The sequence below is a fragment of the Erithacus rubecula genome (genome assembly GCF_903797595.1).
Source record: "Erithacus rubecula genome assembly, chromosome: 3".
Lineage (NCBI taxonomy): Eukaryota > Metazoa > Chordata > Aves > Passeriformes > Muscicapidae > Erithacus > Erithacus rubecula.
The window spans coordinates 65,442,328-65,470,113 of NC_136689.1; the positions used below are offsets into that span (position 1 = coordinate 65,442,328).

General features: G+C 39.2%; 1 protein-coding gene across 5 annotated transcripts in view; it reads right to left on the reverse strand.

Annotated features, from left to right (window-relative positions):
- Positions 1-27,786, reverse strand: part of FARS2 (phenylalanyl-tRNA synthetase 2, mitochondrial) — a 227,899-nt gene that overhangs the window by 76,357 nt on the left and 123,756 nt on the right. For all 5 annotated transcript variants that reach the window (XM_079299456.1, XM_079299455.1, XM_079299452.1 and 2 more), the window contains one exon: positions 16,033-16,193. In XM_079299456.1, coding sequence (XP_079155582.1) covers positions 16,033-16,193 — 161 coding nt within the window. The remainder of the gene's footprint in view (positions 1-16,032; positions 16,194-27,786) is intronic.

The following is a 27,786-nucleotide window of genomic DNA, read 5'->3' on the forward strand; positions in this document are numbered from 1 at the left end:
ACGCTTAAAACATAACATAAGCATAACTTTTTATTATTAGCTACTAACCTCTTCTCAGAGCCTTGTAATACAGAAAAATCTTTCATGGTAAAAGGCAAGGCAATAATCCCATATTATATTGTCCCTTCACCACCTGGCTGCAGTCAATATCATTGCAGTAAGTCTTATATCAACACTAAAGTTAGTATAAGGATAAAATTCCTAGTTCTCAAATGCATCGATCTGTTTGTTGTAGAGCTACATGAGTCACATAATAGTTTATTAGCTACACTTAAAATGCGAATAAGCTACTAAAGAGTCTCCAATTGGCAAGCCAAAATGAAGTTCCCAAATTTGTATTCAGGCACTCCAGCAAATACATACTGTGGTCCAACAGACCGCTTTGCCATTCTTTGATCCTTTCTAAACTCTCCTGCTCTTTAACAGCAGACTGGTCTAAAGTCCATTGACTTTGATCCTTTTCCAAGTTCAAGGCAAATGCCAACCTTGGAGACCATTTCCTTATGAATTTACAGGCATTTCAAAGGCTCCCTTTGAGAGAAATATGTTCTTCCCACTAAATCTGCTACTCTGCTGTTGCCTCCAGCCACCATTTCCAGCTACATTCTCTTCATGGCTTAGGAGTCCCCCAGCACAATGCTTGGAGAAGATACTAGGACACATCTGGTTCTACAGGCTGTGCATTGGCTGAACCCCAGCCTGGAAACCCTAACCCTGCTGTTCCTGCTTCCACTCCCTGATCCCCGCCTTAGGATTCTGAGGAAATGAGAAGAGGTTTAGGAAATGGTAGAACTGATCCTACCTGCAGTGCTGCTGCAGGGCACTGGCCAGGTGTGTCAGTAAGCACTGCTGATGCACAGACATCCCTGCACCCCTCCTTTTGGTTCCATCAGAGCTTTGCCACCACACTGCTACTGTACTGTTCTGTCTGCTCTCCATGCCAAACACTTCAGTGTACTATCATTGACAACTTTCAACAGCCTCAGAAAACAAATGCATTCCCAGAAATTACACTATCTATGGGACTCCACTGAACCCATCTTGTAGGAAATACTGCAAATAATGGCATCACATTTTTCAATCACCCAAGGTGAAAGCATTTAGGAGTGCTAAATTACTACAATTTCTTTAAATAATAAAATGGAAGTTTATGGTGATCCACCCTTGATATATGTTTGCTAGTCATTAGTCAAAGTTTTTTCTCTGACTAATAAATAAGCCAAGCACTTCCTAAAACTGCAAGCTTTTCCCCCTCAGGATGCTAATTTTAGTATAGAAATGAGTAGTTGGATGCCAGTCCTACAACCTGCTCTTCCAGCCTGCCTATGCCTAGATGCACCTGAGGAGTGCACCACTAAAAACACAGGGCTGTCAATCTTTCATATGGCTAGGTGATAGTTTAGGGCATTCCTCATCTCCACCTCTCTGCTCTGCCTTTCTCTCTGAGATTACTGCCCCTGCAGCAGCTAATAAAACAAACATGTGCCTGCTCCTTCACCACTGCACTTCACAACCTGCTGTAGCCAGCTGAAAATTGCCCCTCTCATTGATTTATATTAATATGTGCTCAATGAAGAATTGCAGCAGCTCGAGTCATTGGGAGACAGTGTCTAAGGCAGCAACAGGATCCACCAGAACCCATTTGTCAGCATAAAATATCAAATACTTGGGCTCTGTGTATGTTGCCACACCAGGGCACTACTCTGGATGCTTTGGCAGCAGGAATCAAGTGGTCACCGTAAGAGTGGTATCTGTTCATCCACACCTGCCAAAAGACTAGGCTGGATATAAGTATCTCACAGCTGTAAGAGAGAAACCTCCTCTGAGGGCAGAACTCCCCAAGGTGCTGTAAAAAAGCTGGCAATAATGCACAGCCTGTGCCAGTGAATAACCCACACAAGGCCATGAAGTGTCTTTAGCCCAGAGACCCAAAACACAGAATGGACACCAGCACTTTCCCCCAAATACAGAAACCATGGGTGCAACAAGGCAAGGGGACAGGAGAAGTTTTGTGCTGTAGCTGCTCACTCCATTCCTTCCTTGCTGCCAGCTGCAGATGGGACAAAACAAGCAAGTGACAAATACAGCAGAGGAAAAGCTGTGCTTGTATTTTGACAGTGGCGACACAAATGCAAGGTTAACGACGACACATTCCAGAAACTGGGTGAGCAATTCCATGGCAGCCAAGCTATTAACAAGTCAGCCATGCTTTACTGCCATCACCAGTCTAAGTCAGAAAAATATGAGACTTAGCAGCATCGTGGCTGCTAAGCTTTAACAGTCCTGCATTGCCCAGGTTTTGAAGAAATATCTATATAAACTATACAGTTTTAATGCAGCATCATATTCTCATCAAAATAAAAACTACAGTCCTGTAATAACTGAGCGTTTCTTAATATATTCCATGGTGAAACTGCATTAATTCAGTGTTGTCATAGGAAATTTAAACACGTAACAGGCATGAAATTAAAATTTGCAAATTTACAGCAGTAACTTAACCCCCATGTACACAATGAAGTTTCCTGTATTAGTGTGTATGCTTCTAGATTTAGACTTCTGTATTTATGACCGGTGCAGACAAATTACAGTTGCTGCAGGGAACATAACATGGAATTTCTTGGCTGCCATGGCTTAAAATTCAGCCATAATGTTCCCCATTACTAGAAGTTTTCTGCCCTCCTTACCAAATTGATTTTTTTCCTGAGTTATATATAGTAAGTTCTATATATTCATACATGTACACACCCATGTACATGGATTTTTATGTGTAAACACACACACACACAACTTCAAAGGAGGAAATGTAAATTTCAACAGACAACTACCATAAAGACTGATAAGCAGATATAAAATATGTTCTGGGATTAAGCTCTTACCAAAGCAAATGGAATATCTGGGATCAATGCACTGCTCTGTCCTCCTGCAGAGAGTGGCAGAAGCATGTTAGCTTCCACTGATATCCTGAGCTTTTTGGTGAATGAACACAGAAGTAAGATCAGCCCTTTTTAGACACCAATCTGCTCACCCCAACAGAGTTCTTAACTTTGAAAAGCTCACATACAGGTACAGGGAACACCATATGTTCATGGGAACATCAAGTGCTCCATGGATTTCAGGCACTCCTCTTGTACATGGACCATTCTGAGTGGAGAAGGTTTTCTTTGTACGTGGAGATATTCAAGAATGATCTGGATGCAATCCTGTCCTGTGTGCTCTGGGACAATACTGTTTGAGCAGGGAGGTTGGACCTGCTGTGGTGCCTCCCAACCCGACTCATCCTGTGGTTCTGACATTCTGTATATAGGTTGAACAGGGAGGTGCCCTGAGGCCACAGACTTGTCTTCCTAGCTAAGTCTCAGCCTTCAGTGTGAGATGACACAAATCTGTGACACAAACTAGGTCCCTCTTTGCTGTGCAGTGCATGTCACCATGAGACCTCTGTCCCCTTCCTACCTAAATTATGCACTATGGGGTCTTGTTGGAGATAACATTTTCTTTCTTGAGCCCCATTCCAGGTTCCCTGAAGATGCAAAGCAAAAAAGAGTTTAATTGTTTATATTCTGCCTAAGCAGTCGTCAGGTAGCTCTCCATATCATCCCACTTAGTCACCTTTTTCAATGCCCATCAAGCACCTTGATCAGGTAAAGCCCTTTAAGACACAAAATAAATGCACACACATGTACACACACACAGGAACAAGTGCAACCTTTCTTGCATGCTAAAAGTTACAGCTGATATAGAGGAACCTGCCTGACAAAGGAAAGTCAATATCCAATATGACACTGAAAAAATTAAGATGTGTAACAACCAGTGAAGAGATTAAACTTTGTTGATAAGCTCCACCTTTCCCATGCAGCAGGAAGAATGCACAAGTGGATGGGTGCTGTGGCAGAATGAGTGAGTAGAATGCTTGCCTTTACACACATTCACCCAAAAGTAATGCTGATTGCTAAACCTCTGTGGCCTCACTGAGAAGGGACACTGCATTCTTAAAACATTTTATTAAAATGCAGTAACTTTAATATAAAGTCAAGCTTATTTAAATTTGTAATAAAAATGTGTCAAGTTTAAAGTCACAATATACTTCTCTGAGTGCAAATATGCATTTTAAACTGACCTGTGGTCAGAAAGTCAAGAAATAAGACATGGCTTTTGAGAAGAATTCCAGACACAAAAGAGCATTTGTATTGCCACTGAAAGGGATTTGATTCTAAATAATTAGTAAGAAATTGGAAAAATAAAAGTCAGGAAAGACATAAAGAAGATGAAAGTATTGACCTAATGCTATTAAAAGCAAGGATGTTACAGTGTACACAGCAGATATATTCCCAGATACCCATTCCCTTGGGCACTTGGATATGCCTTGCTTTTTGTGATCTGATTATAAAAACCACCAAAGGATAAGTATAAATTATTCCTAAATACCAGTGATGGACTCCATACTCAGTGTTTAATGAGGCAAAAATGACTTCTCATTTCCACAGAACAAAGAAAGACTCAAAGGGAGAATCACCAAAAGGGATGGCTCTCTTCTACTCACTCCCACATCACAGCTCCTTACAAACACCTTTTGAAAGTATTTTGAAAGTATCAGGGTGAAGAAGGGATTAGCCTGACATTTTCCTTCAGCAGTTCTATATCCACTGTGGAAAAAAATGCATTTTCCTCATGCTTCTTTCCCAGCCTCCTCGCTGATGGCCTACCGAGCTAGTTGGTTTCATGGTGTTCATCTTTCCCCATTTCAATCACAAATATATTGCTGCAAAACAACTAAAACCCAAAAAATTATTTTTCTTTTACTGCTTTTCCATTTGAGCAGTTGCTACTACAGAACTGATGTGACACCAAGTGGAAGTGATGGGACAATCCTTTACTATGTTGTGATGTCTTCAATAGAAAACAAGCAAACTTCTATCCTGGGAAAGGAATCCAGTGATTTGGAATGACCAATATGGCAAAGTGGATTCTCACACCAGACCTAGTAATTAACACATATGACTGCCATTTGCACAGGCTGCCCATATTCTGTCTGTCCTTCCTACCCAAATATCCCACACCACAGGCAAAATCACAGGCAAGTGCAAAAAGAAGACACAAATCTTAGAAAACAAATTGTCAATGAATGAGAAAAAGTATGTATCCTGCACTTATCTAAAAATACCTGCCAAGCCTGCAAGGAAGAAGTAATGAGGTGGTGTAAGTCAGCAGGAACCCATCTTCTTATAAGATATTTTCTCTTCAGCAGTGCTGAGCACCTACAATTCCTGCAGAAGGCTTTGGTTGTTGCAGGCATTTGGTGTTTGCCACAGTCAGAAGTCAGGTTTCCTGCTTTCCTGCTTTCTAGAGGTTTGGTTTGTATATTTTTTCTCATTAGGCTTAAAAATAATTCTGAGATAAATAGCTCAGTGGTGTAAAATACTGTACCTATCAACAATTCATATAAAAGAGTTATATCTAAATAAACAATGCAAGTACTTGGAAAGAGTCTGCAGCAATATGAAGATGTATTTCTTCCAAATACATAGCATAACAATGGAAACAAAGTGCAGCCAGTATTTTATTTTAGCGTAGATGAAAAACCTCATATAAAACAGTGTTGATTATATTTCCTTTTCTGCTTATTAAATGCACCATTCCAGAGACTTACTGTTTAAATTGCAGAATCTCCAGAACACTTGAATGTGACTTACACCAAAATAAACTGGCATTGTGAATCTTACAGGCATATGCAACACCTGAAAAAGTCTTTCCCACCTAAAAACCTATACTTATTTTTCTTCTTCCTAAAAAACATGGAGATTTCCAATACAACAGCAATGACATTTCATGTTTCTTGGCCATAACTTCACATAACGCCCTGGACATTGCTATGCTACAAAGGAATTGTTTTTCTACACTTCCCAGACCTAGTCTGTACCATCTCACCATGTATAGAAATTTATCCAGCTAGGTTATTGCTGTTTTTGAAATATTCTAATGACTTCCAGTACCACTGATATAGCTGGGTTTCTTTCTTGTCTTGGGAAAACTGACCAAGTGGCAGTGGAAGAGGCTGCCCAGGGAAGTGGTGAAATCACAGTCCCTGGAACTGTTCAGAAGGTGAGTGCATGTGGCACCTGGGGACATGGCTTAGTGGTGAAAATGGTGGTGATAACGTAACAGAGGACTTGGTGATCTAAGAGTTCTTTTCCAACCCTAAGGATTACACAATTCAATGACTCTTGGCAAAATCCAGAATTTATTTTCCAGAGTAGCCAACTTCACTTCGCCCAACCCTCAATTGAATTCATACAAATTCCAACCTCTAAAGTTCAAAACTCATAATAAAACACCAAGGTAGTGTAGCAAGCTAAAACTTTAAAGTACAGTAAGTGAGCTAGAGAGAAACAGAAATAAAAGGCTCTACTTACTTGTCCAATACTCTGAAGAGGGACAAGAGCCTTTAACTTTTTTCTGTCAGACAGACTCTAAGTGCTCCTAAAGCTATACTCTTGTTAAAGAGTAACACACTTAGAAAGAGAAAACTACAGAGAAACCCTAAACTGAGAACATATCAAGCATGAAAGGGCACAAAAAGGCACGAAAAGTACACTAACCATTTCAGTATGCAATGACAAAATGTAAAGAATACTTAAATCTCTACAAGCAGAATCTTGGTGCAGAACAGATATTTCTTTAATGCCTTTCCTTATTTTACAAGAATCAGAAAATGGGTTCACTCTTGCTGATTTAGGAGAACAGGTTACATGTGGGAATAATTATGCAAATTGGATTTAACACTTGTGCACAGGCAGGAGGATGTAATTAATCCTCAAAAGAGGGGATTTCTTACCATTATTAATTTTTCTAAAACTGCAAAGCCAAATCCTCTGCAACACATGCACTCCAAAGCACTACTTACTTGTCAGATTTTGTTTTAGGCTGTCACTGCAGTAGTTCATGTGTCTCTCACACTAGCAAGATGAAGGAAATTGAGGATTGGTATGATAAGAATAATACAGTTCTTCCCAACTGTGCCTTCTGTTGTTTGGCTATTATCTGTAGCCTAATTCATATTCTGATCAGAGAAGTGGTAGCTGAAAATCAGGGTTTTTTTATTAACACCATGTACTTCAAAAGGTGCTTCTGTTCATGCATATACACATACAGAGATTGTTCTTCCCAGCCATCATTTCCTAGGGACACTCCACAGCTCATCTGCAATGTCTTATCATGCTACAGATGATGACTGTAGAGGCTTAGGCATGATTTTAAAGATCACTTTATCAAAATCTCTTTGCAAGTTGTATCTTCTACATGTAAAACACTAGCACCAGTATTAAAAGAACTAGCAAATAAACTCATGTATGTCAATCCCCATCTTTTTAGCTAACTCTGGAAAAATTATTAAGAGCTTATTTCCTGCTAGTTTTGAGATTTTTTTCCCTTTTATATTTCTGTGGTTGTGTGAGCACAGCAGCACATACCTGCATCACTCAAGACACACATACAGTGTGTGCCTGGACACATTTTAAACAAAAGTTTATCCTTACACCAAATGCATAATGTATACTCACAAAGATGTATTTAGCCCTGATACAGGCATGCACATATTCAGATTGTGGTAATTACCTAGGACTGCCAGTCAGAAACCAGGGTCCAATTAGATAAATAGAGCACTAAATGCTAATTCCTCTCCTGAAGAACTTTCCACCCTAAGGTAGTTTGAAGAAGAGATGCTGAGGCACGAGGTACAAGTAGGGCCCAAGAGTAAAGTCAAGGTATTCTGTTACTCACAGTATAATTAAACCAATATTGGAAAACTATTGGAAATGTGTAAGGGTTACTCTCCTTACTAGCTACATACATTTGTAGACAATAAACTGAAAGCTCTGAACAGATGTGGGCTCCTGTCAAAGTCACTAGCAGCTGGTTCTCATAGCTTCACACAACCTATGCCAAATCTATTGTTACTTTAGATTTCCAGGTTTACTCCTTTACCTATTATTAATTTAATGTGGGTTTCAGCATATATATCACTGCTGGAAATTGCTCCATGGCTTATTTAAGCACTTTGTGTAACCATTATACTTCATCATTTGGGATGCAATAAAGATTGGTTGATATATTCAGCAGTGGAATTACTAATTTGTGAGCTATTTGTTTCAAAGAGCCTCAGCCAGCCAAATTGCAAATATATGAGGCTTAGAAATCAGCGCAAACCACTGTAACATATGCTTTTTGAAGCTTATTGCAGTTTTTTCTAGGTAATAATTTAGATAGTATCAGGTGTACTTTGACTAGGGTGCATTGGCTTCTGCCTAGGAAAAAAAAATCAGCAGTAAAATGGTTCTAATGACAGTAACTCTACAGTGCAACAGCATTCATAACTGAAAAATCATTTTTTGTCTACAAAATGCAGCCAAAGCTACAGTAGCTTCTTTTTGTTTAAAAACAAATTGGAAGGCAGTCCCTGGTTGTCTGTTCTCAGCTGCTGGGAATGTCTCTCACTAATACTGAGGATGCACCTGCTGGGTATATTCACTCTTCACCTTCTATACTGCCTCGAAAAATGAAAGTGCTGTCTCATCACTTGTGCTGATGGCATGAAGCAACTCTGAGAAGTGGATCAGGGAACTGATACAGCTTTAAAGAACTGCAGAAGAAAAACTCCCTGATTCATCTCACAGTGTACCCACAAAAGCAGCTTCTGCAGTACCTGTGGAACAGCAAAGCAGAATAGCATGTGGGAGCATGGGCACATAGGAAGCAAAAAAACCCCTATGCTTCTCATCCTTACACTGTGATAAACAAGGATCTGGGAAAGAGTGGTAATGAACAGTCCAAACCCACCAAAACCCTTCAAATGAAGAAAAGTCTCAACTGCTGTCTCTAGGCCTGCAGTCAAGAAAGAAGACATCTGCCAGGTGGATACACTGGTATCCCATATATCTTCCAAAATCTCCTTTGGCCCTTGCTAGGTTTGTTAGTAAAGCCCTGGACTTCTCACACAACTGAAAATCTATAGGAAACACATAATTACATCCAGGTTTTAGAATTACCTGCCGTGACATAAAAATTTTACTGGTGATTAAAGTGTGTGTTAGCATAGACAACTGAAAGTAAGGATGAAATATTTTTGCTCTGAACATATATATATATATACTGCACCCACTCTAAACAAATTCCAGCTGTGACAGTTGTGTACAAAGCAGAAAACTACTTAACATCCAAAAAAGAACAGCTCAAATCAATTGTTTTGCTTTGAATCATCACCAGCTAAATCTAAACTAAATGTGCTATTGGCATAGGACAAGTTAACACAGATGAACAGGAGAGTTTTCCACTATTCTAAGACTGTGAAAACAACACAGAAGTACTTAAAGTATTTTCAAGGAGCACAGGTGAAAGAAAGGAAGAGTGGTGTTTTTGCTAATGAATGTCATAGGCTTGTCTGTACATCCAGCTGTTATCAAGGTGGCTGCTAAATGGATGAAATGGATTTACTGTGCCCTTTGGTACTTCAGCAGACAACATAGTATGTAAGATAAACATCACTAACTAATCTAGGCAGAAAGAGCTATTGACATTTTTTATTTATTTATTTTATTTACTTAGAAAAGTACAAGCAAAAAGGAATTAAACTATTGCTGTTTTGTTCAGTTCAATGGGACTATCAGTGAGACTAGATTGCAGTGGGTGGGTGGAGAGATGGAAACAGGATATGCAAAATAATCTGCATCATTGGTATTAGCTTAGAGGGCAGCAGCTAGATTGTTGGGAACCACACCCTTTGTCAGTGCTTATTTTTACCAAGAGTTGCAGTAATGTTAAGTTGCATGTGCTCTCAGGCACATGGTATAATTCTTGGATGGCCCTGTGCAGGGCCAGGAGCTGGATTTCAATGATCTTTGTGGGCCCCTTCCAGCTCAGGATATTCAGTGATTCTGTGAAAATCATCTTAGTACAGCCTTCATCCTGGGCCTGGGTTCTGACACACAAAGTATTCCATAAATCCAGAAGCAAAATTGGAAGTTCCCCCAGACTCATCTCAAAATTGTTGATAGTACTTTAAAGACTTCCTTTGATGGCTAGTGGTCATTTTTGTGGTCCCTCATACTTTCAAAAGGAGACCAAGAGTAGATATGTACAGTACAAAACCCAGGAAAACTTTCTAGAAAAATACTATCTAGATAGTCTTTTAGATTTATCTAAAAGACTATCTAGAAAAAGACTTCTGTATCAGTCTCAACAGTTTTTGCCATAAACCTACTCTGCTTTCCTGTGTCTTTCTTCCCTTTTCATCCCATTCCTCCCAATCTGCTTAAACTTAACTTTAAACCAGACTTTTTCATAATGCCCCCAATGCTCAAAGTACAGCACTTCTCTCTTCTGTGTTCCTTTCACTTTGTCTTATGTGAATGTATCAGTGCTTTGGGGCTTTTTTTGTATTTAGTCCCATGTGACTGTCCATCCCACTTGCTCATTCTGAGCCCCTGCTTTATTTTTGTCTTACTGTGTTTTTCAGCCAATTTTCTTTAGTTGAGAATGGGAATTCAGATGCTGTTTACTCTCCAGAATTTTGCTTGTTGACTTTTTTTTTTTTTTTTACACAAGTGTTGAGCAGTAAAACTGGCTTAGAGCAAAGATTTTGAAAACTGAGTTTGTGGTTTCTCAGATTAAACTCTTCTTGCTTATAAAAGTAATTTTGGAAGTTTCCACTGCTTCAGCCCTGCAAGGTGCTGATCATTCTCAGCTGGATACTTGGAAATGTGGAGATCTCTGACCTGAAGCTATTTAGGCATTTGGGTTATGCTTGACTGAGCACAGGAACTACCCCATTGATTTAAATGGGACTGCTTTCGAGTTTAAAGCTCAGCATGTGCTTCAGTACTTTGCCTGGCTGGGGCCAGAGGGCTCAGGTTCCCAGAGCTTCAATACCACCACTACCTACAAATGATACAAGATAGAACATCCTGATGAGAAGACTGGATGAACAACTGATTTCTAACCCAATCTCTGCAATGAAGAAAGTATTTTTGCTTGCTTTCCATGTGTATCCAACACTAAAAAAAGGAGTTTCACGGTGCTCTGCAGAGCATACACACAAACCTGAGATGATATACAGCACTGTTTTATTGACATTTGCCTAAGTCACTCTATGCAAGTCACTCAGATATTCAACCTTCCAAAGTCATGCCAGTAAAATGTTTACGCTACAACATCATCAATCTCTTCTTTACTGTATCTTCACATGCAGACACACACATAATATATCTTCAATTACATTAGAACTAATTAGACAATAAGTCACAGTTGAAGCTATACTTTATTTGTTCAAATATCCAAGTTAAATTTACATACTAATGGTTGCTTATTTGGCTTTTATTAGAAAATAAACATAATAAATGAATAACTATTTTAGCATGGAGTTACCTAATCTTGATGAAAAAATCTGAAAATGCAGCCACCAGGGAATCTATTTAATTTTTATTTGAAAATAACGCTAATCACAGACTAAGGAGATAAATATAAATTATATGGAGTAGCATACTAATGATGGATCAGACAGACCCACCCTGTGCAGTGAATGCAGTAAGTTCAAACTGGTTGAAATGGATGGCATATCCTCTAGATTCTCTCCTTCTCAAGCATGGAATAAAGGATATAGACTAGAATGGTTTAATTTGCTGAAGTTTCCCCTTACACTTGACAGTGCATTTTATTTTCAGCATCTTCTAAAGTTTCAGGACAAGCTCTCTGTCTCCCAGCAACAATCAGGCTTTTGCACAGGAAAGATGCACAGGGATAATTACTGTCCCTGAAAACTGAAAAGTCCACAGTAAGGTAGAAAAGTTGGACTGTCTAATGGTGTGAACAAGAGGGCTCACACACAGAACAAAAAGTGAAAACTGGGCTACTGAATAAACCCTTTGTCATTAGAACAGAAGTTTAACTCCAATAGCACATTGAGCAAAGGCAAATGGGAGCAAGCAGGCCCAGCCTTTGCTATTTCATACAGGAGGAAGAGGACCCCGCTTTGATTTCCTTCCCAGTATAATGGGTTGCTTCTTTCCACACAACTGCACCTTTCTGACTATGTACTTTTCCTTATCTCTGCTATCCTCAACTGTTCACTTTTCAAAGCAGAAAAAGTGTCCTGGATTAGGGCCACATATACCATTCTGGCCACAGCTGAGCAGGAGGTGAAGAGTGTCAATTCAAGTTGTTTGTCAAGTCTCCTCACCACACTGCCAAAGGCTACTACAATCCCCTCAGATCTCTCAGCACAGCTGCTCCATGAGCTTTGTCTCTTCTGGAGCCATTAAAATAATCCTGGTTAGAAAGTTTATTATTTTGAGTTTTGAAGCTACCAGTTAATTATGAAGGAATTGAATTTTGAGGGACTTGAGCATGCCAGCAGACACTAGTAAGGAGCAGCCCCTGGAAACAATGGAAAAAGGTGATAAAAAAATAAGTGGTCCCAGGCTTATGGAAGACACTGCAGAGTATTACAGATAAAGCAGAAATCAAGAAATCAAGAATACAGCAATTCCCTTAATCTCACAGAGGGCATCTGTAGTTTTGCTAGAAATCTGATCCAGATTCCCTCTGTAGCAGGGCCAGAACAGCCATAACGATGATTCTGCTTCACCTCAGTGCAGGCCACAAGGCTCCTTGGTCAATCAGAATAAATAACTATTTAAAACAACAGCAACATCAAATGAAAGTGACTTTGTGAAGGGAGAACACATCAGGAGTCACTTGAAATGCTGTGCCATTTGATTACCCTGGCACCAAAATGATGGAGGCTCCAGGATCCAATCTGCTGCCAGAGATCTTTCTTCTTAATCTACACCTCTGGGCACACCACACTACATCTGAACTGTGAGTGCCTTCCTTCTCCAAATATCACTTCATTTTTGTACCTTTCCTTGAGAGTTGTCAGCCCATGGATTGTTTTATTTTCTGCTAAGGTTGCTGGCTCAGCATAAAGCAGAAGTGATGACATGGGACTGTGCTCAGGGCCCTGACAGACAGAGACATAACACAGAGGACTAGACCTGAACCCAGCCATTTGTTTTATTACACTGTGCCTTGCAGGTTCTTGGGCTTTCCTGCCCTTCCATCCTCAGCCTTTCACTTCACAGCACGAGCAGAAGCCCTACACAAACAATTGAAAGCAAGTTACCAGATCCTAATCCCCACACTGCTGTGACTTCTGTCAGACTTTAGCTGGAGTGATTTGCTAATCCAAATCCAGGCAATAATCTGATCTGTGGGGAGATGCAGTCCAACACTGCTGTGCTGAGTGGCCACAATGGTACAAGCACTGTCAGCTTTTCCCAGCAGCTTTTTGACCTACTGAATCCTGCACACATGGACTGAGCAACTGATGACACAGGGGAAAGTCTGACACATTCAGGCTGTTAAAAGGCATTAGACATATACTCTAAGTCCCAAGAAAATGCTCCAATTAAATGAAGTTTTTGAGCAAGAGTAGATTTAGCCCAGCTAAAGTTACTGCTATGCAGTGTGGACTTCATGTATTTGAGGAACATTTTAATGAAGAGAAAGAAAAATATTTATGTTGGTGGATCATATTTAGGCTATAAGAAAGGATTTGGGGGAGTACCCAGAGGTTGAGAGGCCTCTCTCATTTAAGCACATAAAGCATGGACATTTACCTGGACTTTCTGAGCTGCAGGATTCAATTTCTGTCATGAAAAGCTCTCAAAACACTTGGTCTGTCTTTGTTCAGCTCAGTCAGGCTGAAAAAGTACTGCATGGCCTTGCATACAGAAAATCTGACACTTTTAAAATATCCATTGAGATTTCTTAAACATCAACACTAGAAGACAGGCTAAAATTTTTTTTTCAAATATCATATGAATAAACCATGTGATTCATTAATTATGACTCTTTAGCAAGTAGAAAGGAACAGAAGGTCTGCTAATTTGGTTTTACAGCATACCTGAAAAATAACACAGAACAGAAGAAAAAAATGGAGATCTTATGGTAGCACCAAAAAGCTTTTCATAGTATTTTAATTTGAAGGGTTATTAACCCTTTAAAAAGCAATGCCAGTACATACTAGAAGTATTTATAGCACAGAGATCGAAAAAGCTTAATGTAAAATATGAGATGAAAGCTGGATATAGACTTGCTTTCAAAAAAAACACCAAGCTTGCCTCTCTTCTTTTGTATTCAGATACAGAATTGAAAAATGTAAACTAAGAGCTGGGGAGATTTACCAAAACTGAAGATGAAACATCCAAATTGAGAAGGTGTATGTATGCATTAAAAAGAAAAGGGGAAAAAAAAAAAAAAAAAAAAAAAAAAAAAAGAAAAAAATAAAAGAGAAATGATAATTAAGAAGTCCCTAAGCAATTCTAGATACCACAGAAAAAAATGTTTCTAAAACATTTGCCACAGCCTTTCTTTAGAAGAAAGAACCAAAACTAAGGCTATCAAACAGCACCAATTTTTTGAAAAAAGCACTTCTAGCTTCCTGGAAACCTGTACTTTCCTCTGAGCTTATTCACAGTAACCTGTGCCTTTGACATCTTCAGATTGCTTCACTACACCTGACTTACTGAAACTGAACATAAAAACTATTTGCAACTTAGAGAAGCCAGACACCCAGCCCTCACTTTGACTCACCTTCAACATCAGTCCATAGCATTCCAACAGTCTGGGCCTTTCCCCAAAAGCCCAATCTACTGCTAATACCAGTTGGAACCTTGGATCCACCATTTTAAAGCAAGCAAGAAACCTCACCTCAGCTCCATGGTATTGCAATCTATAAACCAAGCCACAAGTTTAGGAGAAAAGCCAACCAGAAAAATAGGCTAAAAAAGAGACTTGAGCATTTTTTATTGAAAAGAACAAGAAATATTCTGTAGGAGATCAAGTAAACATACAAGCAGATACACGTTCAGGAACAGTGGCAAAAACCTGTCTTTCTGCAAGATAATGAACTACAAGCTGAATGCACTAATGCAGTTATCACTAAACAAACAAATAAAAAAACCTAATGAACCAAATTTAAAAAAAATCCCCAAAGCCCAACCCACCAAAAAAGCCAAAACTATCCCCCAAACTTATCTCAAACAATATTTTGATGCTACCAAACAAGATATGCTTGATTGCCATGAATTAAAAACAAATGGATGGATGCTGTTACTGATGTGGAAACTACTCAAATGTCATCTATCACTGTTGACTTCCCCTTTAATAATTACAATTCTAAAAAGAACCACATAAACTGTACACAAAGAAACCAAACAAAATGGTAAAAGGTAGCTGCAAGAAGGATTTTACTGCTTTAGCATCAAGCATCTATGTCAGCTCAACTCCCCCAAAGACCAGCTGACACCACCTGACTTGAACCTCCCCATGCTCCTGCTGAAGAGTATTATGGAAGCAGCATTTCCACTCAATCCAGTCATGTCTGATTGCTTTATAAGTACAAAAAGCAAGACCAGGTCGTGAACTACAAAAATCACCTCAGCAGAGGAGTTACAAAACAAATACAAGCTGAGCCTGCACTCTCCCCTGCAAGAGCCAGGAGAAAAGAGCTGACATTCACGATGGCAAGGCACATCCACAAAGAATTTGCCAGAGGTTAACATTGCAAGTCACATTGATATCAATTATTGTAGAGTAAAAACAATGGGAAAAATTGAGAATATATTATGATCTTTGAATGTTTTACATCAAACACGTATTTATAATGAAACAGAATCATGGACACAACTCAAAGACATAACCAAACCACAAGCCTAAATCAATCACTATTCTGGATATATTTAAAAGTTAAGTAAGTGCTTAAGCATTACTGAGAACAGGGATGTTGACTGGATATCAGCAGGAACTTACGACATTATCTGGTTAAAAAAGATGTTATTTCACTGAAGTACATCAGAGATCCTGATAGCTGTAAGGCTGTTGCTTTAAAACCTAATCTTCTAATGACACAGAATTTGAATTATGTTCACTAGCAATGCACATATATCACAGTACATTATTACCATATATATGGTTTTTTACCTGGAACTTTATTTTTTGCCAAATGTGAGGCCCAATAAACTGTTTCAAGAAGCGTTCATCTTCACTCCAGAACAGTCGGATGTCAGGGATATTGTACAGGATCATGGCCAGCCTCTCCAAACCCAAGCCAAATGCCCAGCCAATTTTATCCTGAGCACCAGCTGCAATACACAAACAACATAAAAATTCAAGAGCTTAAGTTCACAACATGGAAAATTACTGATAAAATGTTCACCTATTTATTAAGAGGAAATAAGGAAAAAGGTGAAATGGCAAACCAGAAAACCTTACAAGTAACTGCCAAGTGAATGATCTATAGGCTACAGGACAGATCCTACTTAAATCAAGAACTGCAGTAAGACTGAGCACGTCACTGAGTCCAGGAACCAAAACTGGCAATAAAATAAAGCCACAGCCTTGAAAATTTGTGTCCAAAATTTCAGACAGGTTTGAGAAATGCTGCATAATGCTATACATCACTACCCTTTCTTATGCTTAGAGCTGAGCATTTCCTCACTTGACTCTGCTGTGTTTTGTAAGACACATAAACATGAATTCTCTGTTCAGAGTATTTTCCTTGGTCTGACAGACCAAGTCAAGCCTATAGAGCATCAGCATCATTACCAACATTTCAAAAGACTGTAATTGCCTCTTTTGAGGCTTCTGGAAGAAACAGAGCAATGGGATGTGAGGCACCGTTGCATTAACATCACACCTCCAACCAGGGAAATCCTGAGCTGCTGTTCCTGGGAAAAGCCATTGCTCTCTCATAAACAAGTCTCTTTTATGCAGCACTAAATATAAAAAGACAAGAATATTTAATAAAGAAAAACTGTACAGATATTAATGATGCAAGATTTCTATCAGGAAAATAAATATTCATACCTTCCTTCATTTACAGGGCAGGAGCACTGATTCATTCAAACAGGAATCTTTTCAACACAAGAAACTAAGTCTATGTTTAGCCATCATCCTCCTGATTTTGAAATAAGCTGAGAGCCCAGAAGCTCTGGCAAAGGCTCAGAGCTTTTAAAAACTTAAACAAATGCCTAAACAAACACACATGCTGAAAGGATGTGTGCATGTGTGACAGACTTGACTCCACACCATCAGCAATTGCAGTGTGCTCCTGAGCCACACAACATTGCTGTACACCTCACAGCTATGCACCAGGGCCACAGCAGCCCCACCAGGATCAATTCAAACTAAGGTTTTGGAAACTTTGAACTCAGCAACTTTCCCATCTTCATGCAGGAGGCTGGAAGCACAAGCTGTCTTTCTGATCCTTGTCTCTGCTATCAGAAAGGAAACTGTTCCCTTTACTTGGGCACTGTTGACAGACATCCTGAGTTATCCTGTTGTGCTCAGTGCTGAGACTAAACAGGCCTGAGTTCTGCTCAGATAAAGGGAGGCATACCAAGCTTGGCAAAAGACACACACTCACTACTTCAATTCCATTAATGCACTTGAACCTGCCTATTTTTCTGGAATAGCAGGTCCTCAGCAGAACCCCTCTGTGTCACTGCTGCGTCAGCAGTATTGCACTGCCACAGGAGTTACATCAACTTGCAAGAGTACTTCATAGAGGTGTCAGGAAATTCTGCCTGTGCTCAAGGCAAGATTTTGCACTTTCTGATATTTGAAAGCAGACAGTTCATCAACTGAACTGTGAAAATCCTAGGAAACAGAAGACTGGGTGTGAACTCAAAAGGTATCTCACGGCAGAGCTGCTTGAAACAGTGCTTAGACCAACCAGTAGACTCTGAGCTAATCTGACTCTGGAAACCTACAATCCACACCACGTTACATGAACAACTGCACAACTTGCTTCTGTTGATTTTTAAAGCAGAGTGACTACAAAGAATGTATTGATGTTTGTATTTGGGTGGGATTTTGAGCTTTGATTCTTAAGCATAAACCATAAACTGTTTATCTTCCATGCTGGAAGTACTATTTCTCTCCATACACTAGTATATTAAAGTAATTACATTGGTATGGCTGTGAAGAAGTGAAGATAATTCATTGCAATGGTGTTGCTTCTTTAAACTTCCAGTTTGCCTTTCCTAGATCAGCAACTCCTGCCTCAGTGACAGAACTCCTATTCATTTCAGAAGTATCAGATCTTCACATACATATGGGCATTTCTGTAGACCAACCCCCTCCTCCAGAGGTAAAGTAAATCACCAGGAGAAATATCCATGAGGGTTCTGAGTGGTCACTGCTTAATCTCAACAGAGGCATTAAACCTGAAACCTAAAGATGCCAGATTAAGCATTAGCATGATTAATTCACAGATGCACAATAAAGTATAAATAATGGGGGTGATTATCCTTCTTCCCCATATTAGTGATGATTACTGGTAGATCAGACAGAAAAAAGGACAGAAGATAAGAACAGGTGTATGTAGGCCTGGCCTCCTTGGGGGTCTCAAAACCCCCCTGGCAAGGGTCTCAAAGACCTCTGAGTGAGACCCTGATGTCACAGGTGCTGAATTCTAACCCCTGGGGGAAGTTGTCAGCACAAAGAGAATGGAAACAAGCTACCAAAATTAGTGAAGTGTAAATTAGATTGTTAGAACGTAGATAAATAGGTTTTTTTTGAATGTTTATGATAAGGGACCTGTGGCCAAGATGGAGAATTTGGGGGGTGGACACCTTTTCCTCCTTCTTCTCCATGTCATCCATGTTGGGTGACATGTTGGCACTCTTGGATTGGATGGGGTCAGGGCTGGACCATTTAATAAAATTGTATTGTATTGGGAAAATTGTGTAAACATGTAATACGTAGTGCAAACTATATAAGATAAGCCCTGCCTTCACCAGGCAGATTCCACCATGGATGCCAGGCTGAGCAGACCACTGCTGGCCAGGCAAAGTGTCCCAGAGATAAGAGATAATAAACAATCCTTGGGAAAAGAGAAAACCGTCTCTGGCAGTCTCTCTTTGGCTGCTTCAGAGAAAACCAGGGTTTGAACCACCTTCGTGTCCCTCTGGGGTGATCTCGGGGCAAAGGAGAAACCTCAGACTGGGACAGGTGTATATTCTGATCAGCAGAGCTTTACATTTAAAACTTGGGCTTTCTAATATTTTGATATGAGAATAGTTTTCACTGTAACACCTTTCTTCTTCATTGACTTGCTATTAATTTGAACTCTGCAACGAATGCCTTGATTTTATATCAGCAACTTCTTTTCTGTTCTGGTTTTCTGGCTTGGTTTGTTGGGTTTTTTTTTTAGAAGGGCTGGGACACATCACAGGTTTTTTCACTCGTTGCAGACAAAGAAATTCCACTATCTGCCTAGCAGCTCAGAGCACTGTCATCTGAGCTATGATTAAACACCTATTCACCAAACTGAACTTGTCTTTTGGATGATCCTTGTACAATTATCAGCCTTCAAACCACAAACTCCTCAAATGTGCACAGTGAAAGCTGTATCAATGAAGAATTACCTCTACTCAGACAAAATAACTGAAAGAAAAAGGAAGATTCAGATTATTAAAATTCCTCCTCAAATCAGCACTAGCAAATCTCTGCACTCTGAATCTTCAGTTATTTTGCCTCTGATGTCTTCTCCAGCTTTCTGTTTTTAGAACTCCAAGTCAATGCAGCATTGACTTAAGTCATTTGAACAACTACCTTGGGAGACTCAAGATTAATGCATGCTTCTAAACATGTTTCTGACTAGAAATGATCAGGTGACTTAGAAATTAAATGAGCCAGTAACCATCCTGTTGAGTGAGGGAACAAACCACATCTTTCCCAACACAAATACATGTTTAAATGCACCAAATTTTGGCAAGTATATGCAAAGAAGTGTATGTGAGTCAATAAGACAGGAAGAGTGAACACAAAACAGTGTCAAATGTGGCAAAAGGAAAACTGAGGTTCCTATGAGGAGAGCTGGCCAAAGCAGCAGATTCCAGGGACCTGGTGGGACAATCATAGCATCACTGCTTGAAATAACATAGCCCAACAGATAAAGCTTTCCTGAAATAAGAGCTTTCCCTAACTGGCCATCAAAGGTTTTTCCACTGCCAGAGTCCTGCTGCCTCACATGAAAAATCTGACTCCCCACCAGAAGAAAATTGCTGGAAGCTTTGCCTGTCAGGCAGCCAAAGATGAAGGAGGAAAGGATAAAACAGTTTGAGTGTCTTCCCACATTGGGGGCTAGGGCAGCCCAAATCTGATGTCAGAGGGTTGCATCATTGCAGCTCTGTCTTACAGAGAAGCTCAAGAGTCCTTATCTTCCTTGATAAGTCATATCTCTTGGTCCTGGACTTCACCTTCGAGTCCAGGTGAATCAGTCTACATGTAATATAGACCAAGCAAATCATTCTCCAAAAAGCAATATTAAATGAAAGTTAAATTTGCTCATTCGGGATGGGAATCTTCCCAATTATTCACTAAGGCACAAATAATAACCTGCCAGCATTAATGGATTATATCACTCTGAATCCTGAGAAAAAACCACAGACACAAACATTCACCCTCTCAAGGAGTGTGAGGCAAGACAGTCTGCTCTGTACAACAATTTTAAGCCATAATTTGCTACACAGTATTAGTAACAGGTTGACAAAGCTTTTTTGGTTTACATTCCAGTCATACATATTTTTTTATCAATACCAGCTTTTATTTAAGAGTTTTTGCTACTTCTGTAAAACTGCCAATAAAGAAATCTTTCTTTCAATAGACCCTAAATTGGGTCTTCAAATTGTCATACTCAGCAGTTACTGAGAAGTGAAAGAAATAAAATTTTGATCTTGGATTGAGGCAAAATCATGAATACACAACAGCCTGCATGCAAGGTGTTCTTCACAAAATGCACAAAAATTAATACATCCAAAGTATGAGTAGCTGAAATCTGGGATGAGTTCCAGAAGCAAAGACCTGAATTTGATCCCCTTCCTTCAGTCTAAACTATGAATGTTAATGTAGCCAGTTCTAGAACTAAAATGGTGGGAAGAGAGGTGAACAGATTCTCAAGGGCATACAGATTACACATCATGTTTTGCAAAACAAATCAGCTTTAAACTGTATAGAAAGTAAGTTACAGACATAATGAACATGCAGCTTGACACAAAACACCACAAATTCTGGAAACAAATGCCAAGGCCCAGATTTGAGTTCTATGTGATTAATGGACAGCTTAGGAATCAGGCTGTGAAAAACACATTTGGCAAAATAAGTATTTTTAATTTTAAATATCTAAATTTATTTAAATATATTTTAAATAAATTACTGCTTTCTAGATACTAGGACTGCATCACCTATATAACTGCCACAGCAATGGGGCAAACATGTTTACTTGTGCTAAAAATAAGCCATTTAAAATTGTTTCCTGATTATTTCTATGAATTATTTCAGATAAAACTCCCATATGCTAGGAGTCAAAAGTTTTACATGGAAAAAAGTAATACTACAGCATCAGTCTAAGAGAGAAGAGCTTCTGAAAATGCAAGGTCATGTGGCTGGGATGTTAAGCAACTGAGGCCAAAAAGCTCACCATAATCTTCTCTGAACTCCTCTCCAGTGAAAGGAAAATTCAAAACCATTACAGTATTCTCTTTTAACTCAGTTAAATTGATGCATTCAGGCTCCTGTGTGCAACTCAGTTTAAATTACATCATAAAATGAGGACTTGGCATTCAGACTATGCATGCTAAGAAAGCCACTCTTCAAGGACTCAAGAAAAGAAGTAAACATTCAATTATGCCCATTCTACAGAGAGAGAACTTATCTTACTAAATCTCATGTGTGGAATCATTTTCTAACAATAACAGTCACTTTGAGACCACAGCTATGTCTCCTGGGTCAGACTGATCTATTATGTTCTCCCCTTTTAAAAACTAAGCAAAAGAACTTTAAAGGCTTTGAATAAGTTTTAATAAGTATGTTTATTTTTGTTCTATAACCAAAAGAGCTATGTATATATAAGAGAACAGCCTGCTTATAAAATCTACCCAGGGAAGCCATCCACTTTCTTCAAATATGTAATTAACATTCATTCTACCATTTTTTCCAATACCTCAACAGGTCAAGTAGCTGAGAAAAAAAACATTTCTGATAGGGAGAAATGGATAACCAGAGCAGAAGAGGACAGGAAAACTAGATTAGCAAGAGGGGGAAAGAGTGAACGAAAGTAGCAACTATTTTTTCCCACCTCCAACTGATACTTTTCATTTCTACTTTTTTATCTTCCTGCTTCTGAAGTTATGAATTTCTCAGTCTTTCTTCCTTGTTCTTTTCCATCTTCCTACTTTTGCCCAAACCATCTCTCTGATTTCTGCAAGCCCTCCTAAGCATTCCCAACAAAATCAATGACAAATCCACCATTAAGCATAATCTTACTTAAACCCGAGGATATTTTCTCAAAGTTCATAACCATACACTGCAACAGCATTCTACCTTTCAAGTTATGTACAATAAAGTACCAATTTGACTCCCAAGAGCAGTACAAGACATTAGTCATTAACTATAAATACTCCAATGGTATATGGTTTTCCTTTTCTCTGTATTTCAGCCTGCATAGCTGAACAAATGGCTTGCTTAGTTTTTGAGGTTTTTTTCCTTACCTCTGTCTCAAGGCTGAACATTTTCCACGGATGACAGTGCAATCTGCTGTCCTAATTTATGTCACAGAGCAAAAAATTAATTGACTCATTTGGTCTTTTTCCCCTGGCTCAGCCTGCAGGCTACAGTATTGCTCTTTTTATTCTTTGTATGTAAAAGCAAACTTAAATTCCTTTCTTTATGTTTCATTCATTCAGGAAAAGCTGGATTTTGAGAGTTTGGGCCTTTTAATATCTTCTAATACTGTTAAATCTCCCTAGACGCTGGAGCCATGGAGATTTGAAAAAATAAATGCTATAAAGAAATACATGAAGGGCTCCCACTTGAGAGAAAGCCCAAGCCTACAACACAGTTCAGAAATTCAATTATGAATCTAATTTTTTCAGGGTGTAAGCACAGTCATACAAATTCCCTTCACATAAATTCACTGCCACCAGATGCAACTTTCTTGGTAAAATTTCACCAAAGTTGACTGCCTAGTGTCTTACAAAATGGCCTTTTCTTACAGAATAACAGACAGAGCAAGGAACAAGAACACAAAGATCATCACAATGTGGGACAATCTTCACAAGATTAAGACATCCTCAAAAGATACAGAGGTAGCAGGTTATCTATCATAGCACAGGACACTGTTCAGCATGTTTGATATTCCTGTTCAAGAATCAGAACAGCCAGAACATCTGTATATAAAAAGGTTAAAAAATATGTTCAGCTGACAGCTACACACTCCCATGATTATTCCAAAAGCTTGACACTGCACAATAAATTCAACTCCCACAGGCAGGGACTGATACCACATTTTGTTTTTCTACAGCATGTACCATAAAGAAGCCTAGAGCTTATGACTGGGGTTCCTTGGCTTTACAATATATAAAAATAATAGACAGATAAGGTTTATGATTTAGCTGCTCTGCCACAAACTCATTCTTGGGAAGAAAGTCATGAAAAGCCTTATGAACACTTAGGCATCACTTGCCTTATAATTGGAGTTGGGATAATAGTGCTTCCTTTTAGAATGATTTAAGTAAGACACATAATAAATGTAAAACATTGAATTTCAAAATCTTTCTGTCAATAGTTCTTCAGTATTCTGAGGGTAAAGCTGAAAGAAGATTTCATACTGAAGTGAAATTCATCGTAATGATGCATTTACAGTCCAACTTCAATGAACTCCAATGAATTCCATTGCATGTGTTTTGTATCAGCTCTGACAAGGTTATGGGTAGAAAACATAGAAGGTTTGGGGGTATTTAAATGCATTGCAAATAGCACAGGATTGAAAAATTTTGTTCAGAAGCACTACTCCCAGTTTTCCTTTCTTCTTACTAGAGAAATACTCCATCAGCTCTATGCTATAACAGCTTGGATGACATTTCTTTCTTTTGCTGACAAAGGGCTCTTCAAAGAGTGACTTCCCAGCCCACACCTACTCATTGATCTCCCATCTTAAAAAATTTGACCACTGCATGCTCCTGAACAAATATTTTCTGTCAATAGGTTTCATGCTATTAAAGACATAGATGTGATTTAAACATGTAATTATGGACATTAGCTAATGGGATTTGAAGACAATGTCACAAAGATCCTCTTGCATTTCTCTCTGTATTGCTCCTGACTCCAGTGTTTCCAGCTGGCATTTGTCAAACCTGAACACCTGCAAATACCTTTATCTTCACTTGTAACACAGCTATGGATGCTTAACTAGTCTTCTGGTACATTTTGCACACAGACATGCATAAAAGGGAAAGTATACAGCTGTAGCACAGAGACACCTCAGGAGACTCAATTCTGTGCCTGAGGATAAGACAGAGAGAGCCATGACTGCTCTTCCTCCTGAGCCTGAAACCTCTTGATTCCTCTCTCATCTTCATGTTCCCAGGAACACTCAGATGGAGCAAAACCTGAACTTACAAATTAGTTTCTTTAGCTTGTAGTGCACTGCTTGACTTCTGTGAAGCAACAGCCCTTTGAAATACATCACCAGGTAAAGGACTCGAGCTGTGCCTAACCCTCCACCTGCTCAGTGGCACTGTGGAATAGCACTGCCATGTACAGAGCTCTTCTGGGGCAAAAACTGAAGGGTTTCACTCAAAGCAAAAGAGTTCTCCCTCCTACTCAGTTCATGTTTTGAAGTTGCACCTGGTCATTAACATTTTGATGGCTATTAATATATTCTCATGGGATTTGAGGAGGCTTCCAAGCAGATGGAGAGGAATTGCAAGAAGATGCTGAGAAGAAGCATAATTCTGAGCAATAGTGGTGGCTACTTAACCATTACACATTGCAAAGTATCTGATCTAAACCAGATCCCTCAGTTATACTGTAAATAGGGAGAGAATACCATAAATAATTATTCACTCTATCAAAATAAATGTAGAGATAAACACTTAACTTTTAGACATGTAAATCAGATTAGATGAATTTGACCCTATGTATCCATTTCAGCTTCAAGTTTTACTATGAAACAAGCATCATTGTATAATTACAAGGAAAAGAACAAAAATCTTTCATCTCAGAGCAATCACCTTGTGTTAATATCTCTCTTAGACTTCTCTCTCAGATTTCTTTTAATTAGTTTCCTCATTTTTAGCAACTTCTTTCATGATTTTGGTACTCATATGACACAAATGCAATGGAAATTGTTTCAAGTACTCCCCTGTCCTCATATCCCTCTTCCTGCACTGCACGAAGTGTATACAGCCACATTAAAAAAAACCCCAACAATTATAACATATGTAATTTATTTCAAATCATTTTATTTATCAGTAATGCTAGAGGACCACAGCCAAACTTCCATGATTTTCTTGCTTATGAGTAGAGCATTTAAGTTAGTGACTATCTTTAAAATCCAACCACCATCTCCATATGAAGTTGGTGACATAAAATGTTTAAGATGAAGTAATTGCTCCTTAATGTTCAAAGTAACTCTTTTCCATTTACTTTCTGATTTGTACAAAATTCATGAGTTCTGGCAGCAGTACTTTTTTTCCTCTGAAGTACAATGATTTTGTTAAAAGCGACATAAATTGTATTAAAATTTGGCATAAAGTGGTTGAAGGAGCTTCACGCAATACAATATTTCCAGCTATTGGAGATGAAAGAAATGTAACATTGTAAAGTCCCACCTAAACTATATAAGAAAAGATTAGGAAAAGAAAGAAGAAAAGATTTTGCTAGAAGTCCTTGAAATAATTTGTGGAAGTAAGTTAGCTGTTTTTTGCAGAAGCTTCTTGCTTACTCTTGCCATGCAGTTGACAAGGCATGTAAAAGATGATGGAAACAGGCACACAAGCAAGGGGAGGGATGGGCTGCAGAATGACCCTGCAGCTACCCTCTGCCTAGGTATATGTACTCTGTAGAACAGTTTACACCATCACACAGGGGCCAACAGCACAAAACCAACCAGCCTCATTTACTTGTGCACAAGGAAGGATTTTCCTTAGAAAAGATTCAAAAAAGACAAAGACTGCCACATAAAGCACTCAATCCTTCACAGCTGTTTGGAAAAAACCCCATGTTTCTCCCACTATATTCATATAAATTCTCCATTTTGTCTAATATTTTGTATATGTAATATAGGTATGTACAAACAGAATTACTCTACAATATTTGTAATTATGTTACACTGATGACTCATAAGAATGTGATGATATACAACAGAATACTACAATTTTTCAGTTTTCAATTTAAAACATCCAGAAAATGGCCCACAAAAGTGAGCCTTAACACAACACTTGGTGTTTCAATGAAACATTCAGATATTCTGAAAAAGCAGAATTAGGGTTGCCTGAGGAACACTAAAATGCTCTCATCTTAGCCATAAATTACAATGCTGTCTGCAGTAAGACAAACAAGTATCAATCTTGCCACGAGAGTTTGCTCTGTTGAGCACAGGGAAGAGACAATGGTTAATGGTTCCTGCTTGCAGTCCTTGTGTTGCTGAACACGTACCCCAAGTGCTTCTTGCACTGAGCAACACTCAAGCTGAGCTCTGAAGACACATTCTTTCTTTTATGAGCTTCCCAATGAAGCATTCAGTTCCACAAAATTTAAATGTTTGAAAAATATTAGACTTTCTTTTTTCCCTCTGCATGTCTTTGTAAGTTGGGCAAGTATTAGTGCCTCCTGTATTGAAGCTGGAATGTGGGCACTTTAAGATCAAAAGCATCCATTAATTTTGCTCCCAATCTGACATACCTGGGGCCTGATGTTTCTGAGCACCAAGGATGTCATGGGCTTTTAATGTGTTCAAAGCACAGCTCCCTATTACTCCAGCTACTGCTGTGAGCACTTGGCACTCCTGCAAATCAGACCCTGTGGTCAAGTCAGGCACTGGGATAACAAAAAGCACACAGTGAGTGGCCACATGCGAAAAATTCAAGTTCAAAGATGCTGCTACACTCAACTAGGAACTTTTTTGCTCAGAAAGGAAGAGATGGCAGAGCAGCACTCAAGGGCACAGATTGCTCTTTCCTGCTGTCATTAAAGGCACCCATTTCATGCTTTCCATCTACTGCCTAGTGAGGCAGATGCTTGTAAGAGCAGTATCCTTCACCAAAGCAGTTCCAATTCATCCACAGAGGAATGATTATCGTGGAAACTGAATCAGATAATGATTCTTCACAGGAGAAGAAGCAAATTCAGCAATGTCCTTTGCTTTCTAAAACACTCCTAACCTCCCCTTGCCCTGTTCCACCCAGGATGCTGTAGGATGATGAAGGTGTCTCTCTCTGTCTCCTTGGGACACAGCACAAAAGTTTCTAGGGAGCAAGTCTCCTGCAACCTGGGAAAATGCCAATGGATGCCCACAGCCCTGGATTGAACTGTGGAGAGCCTCACTCAGCCACATCCACCCCATGGTGAACACTGGATGAGTTCAGCTCACAGCCAGTCATGGACCAGAGAGCCCACATTGCAAGTCTGCAGAGGAAACCAGAGCATACCAAATTCCTTTGTGTTTGAACATGCTTGAACCCTCCATTCCAGCAGTGTTCTGCTTTACCCAGAGGCCCAGCCTCTCAGAAAGACAGTGCTATTTACTGAACACAGACACACACTTCTTGTATGCCTTTTTGCCCTCCCTCCAAAAAACAGTCTCCTTCAATGAGCACACAAACCTGCAAATAAGGTGGGCTAAAGATATTAGACTTGACTAGAAGTTGACTCAAAACTACAGCAGTATAT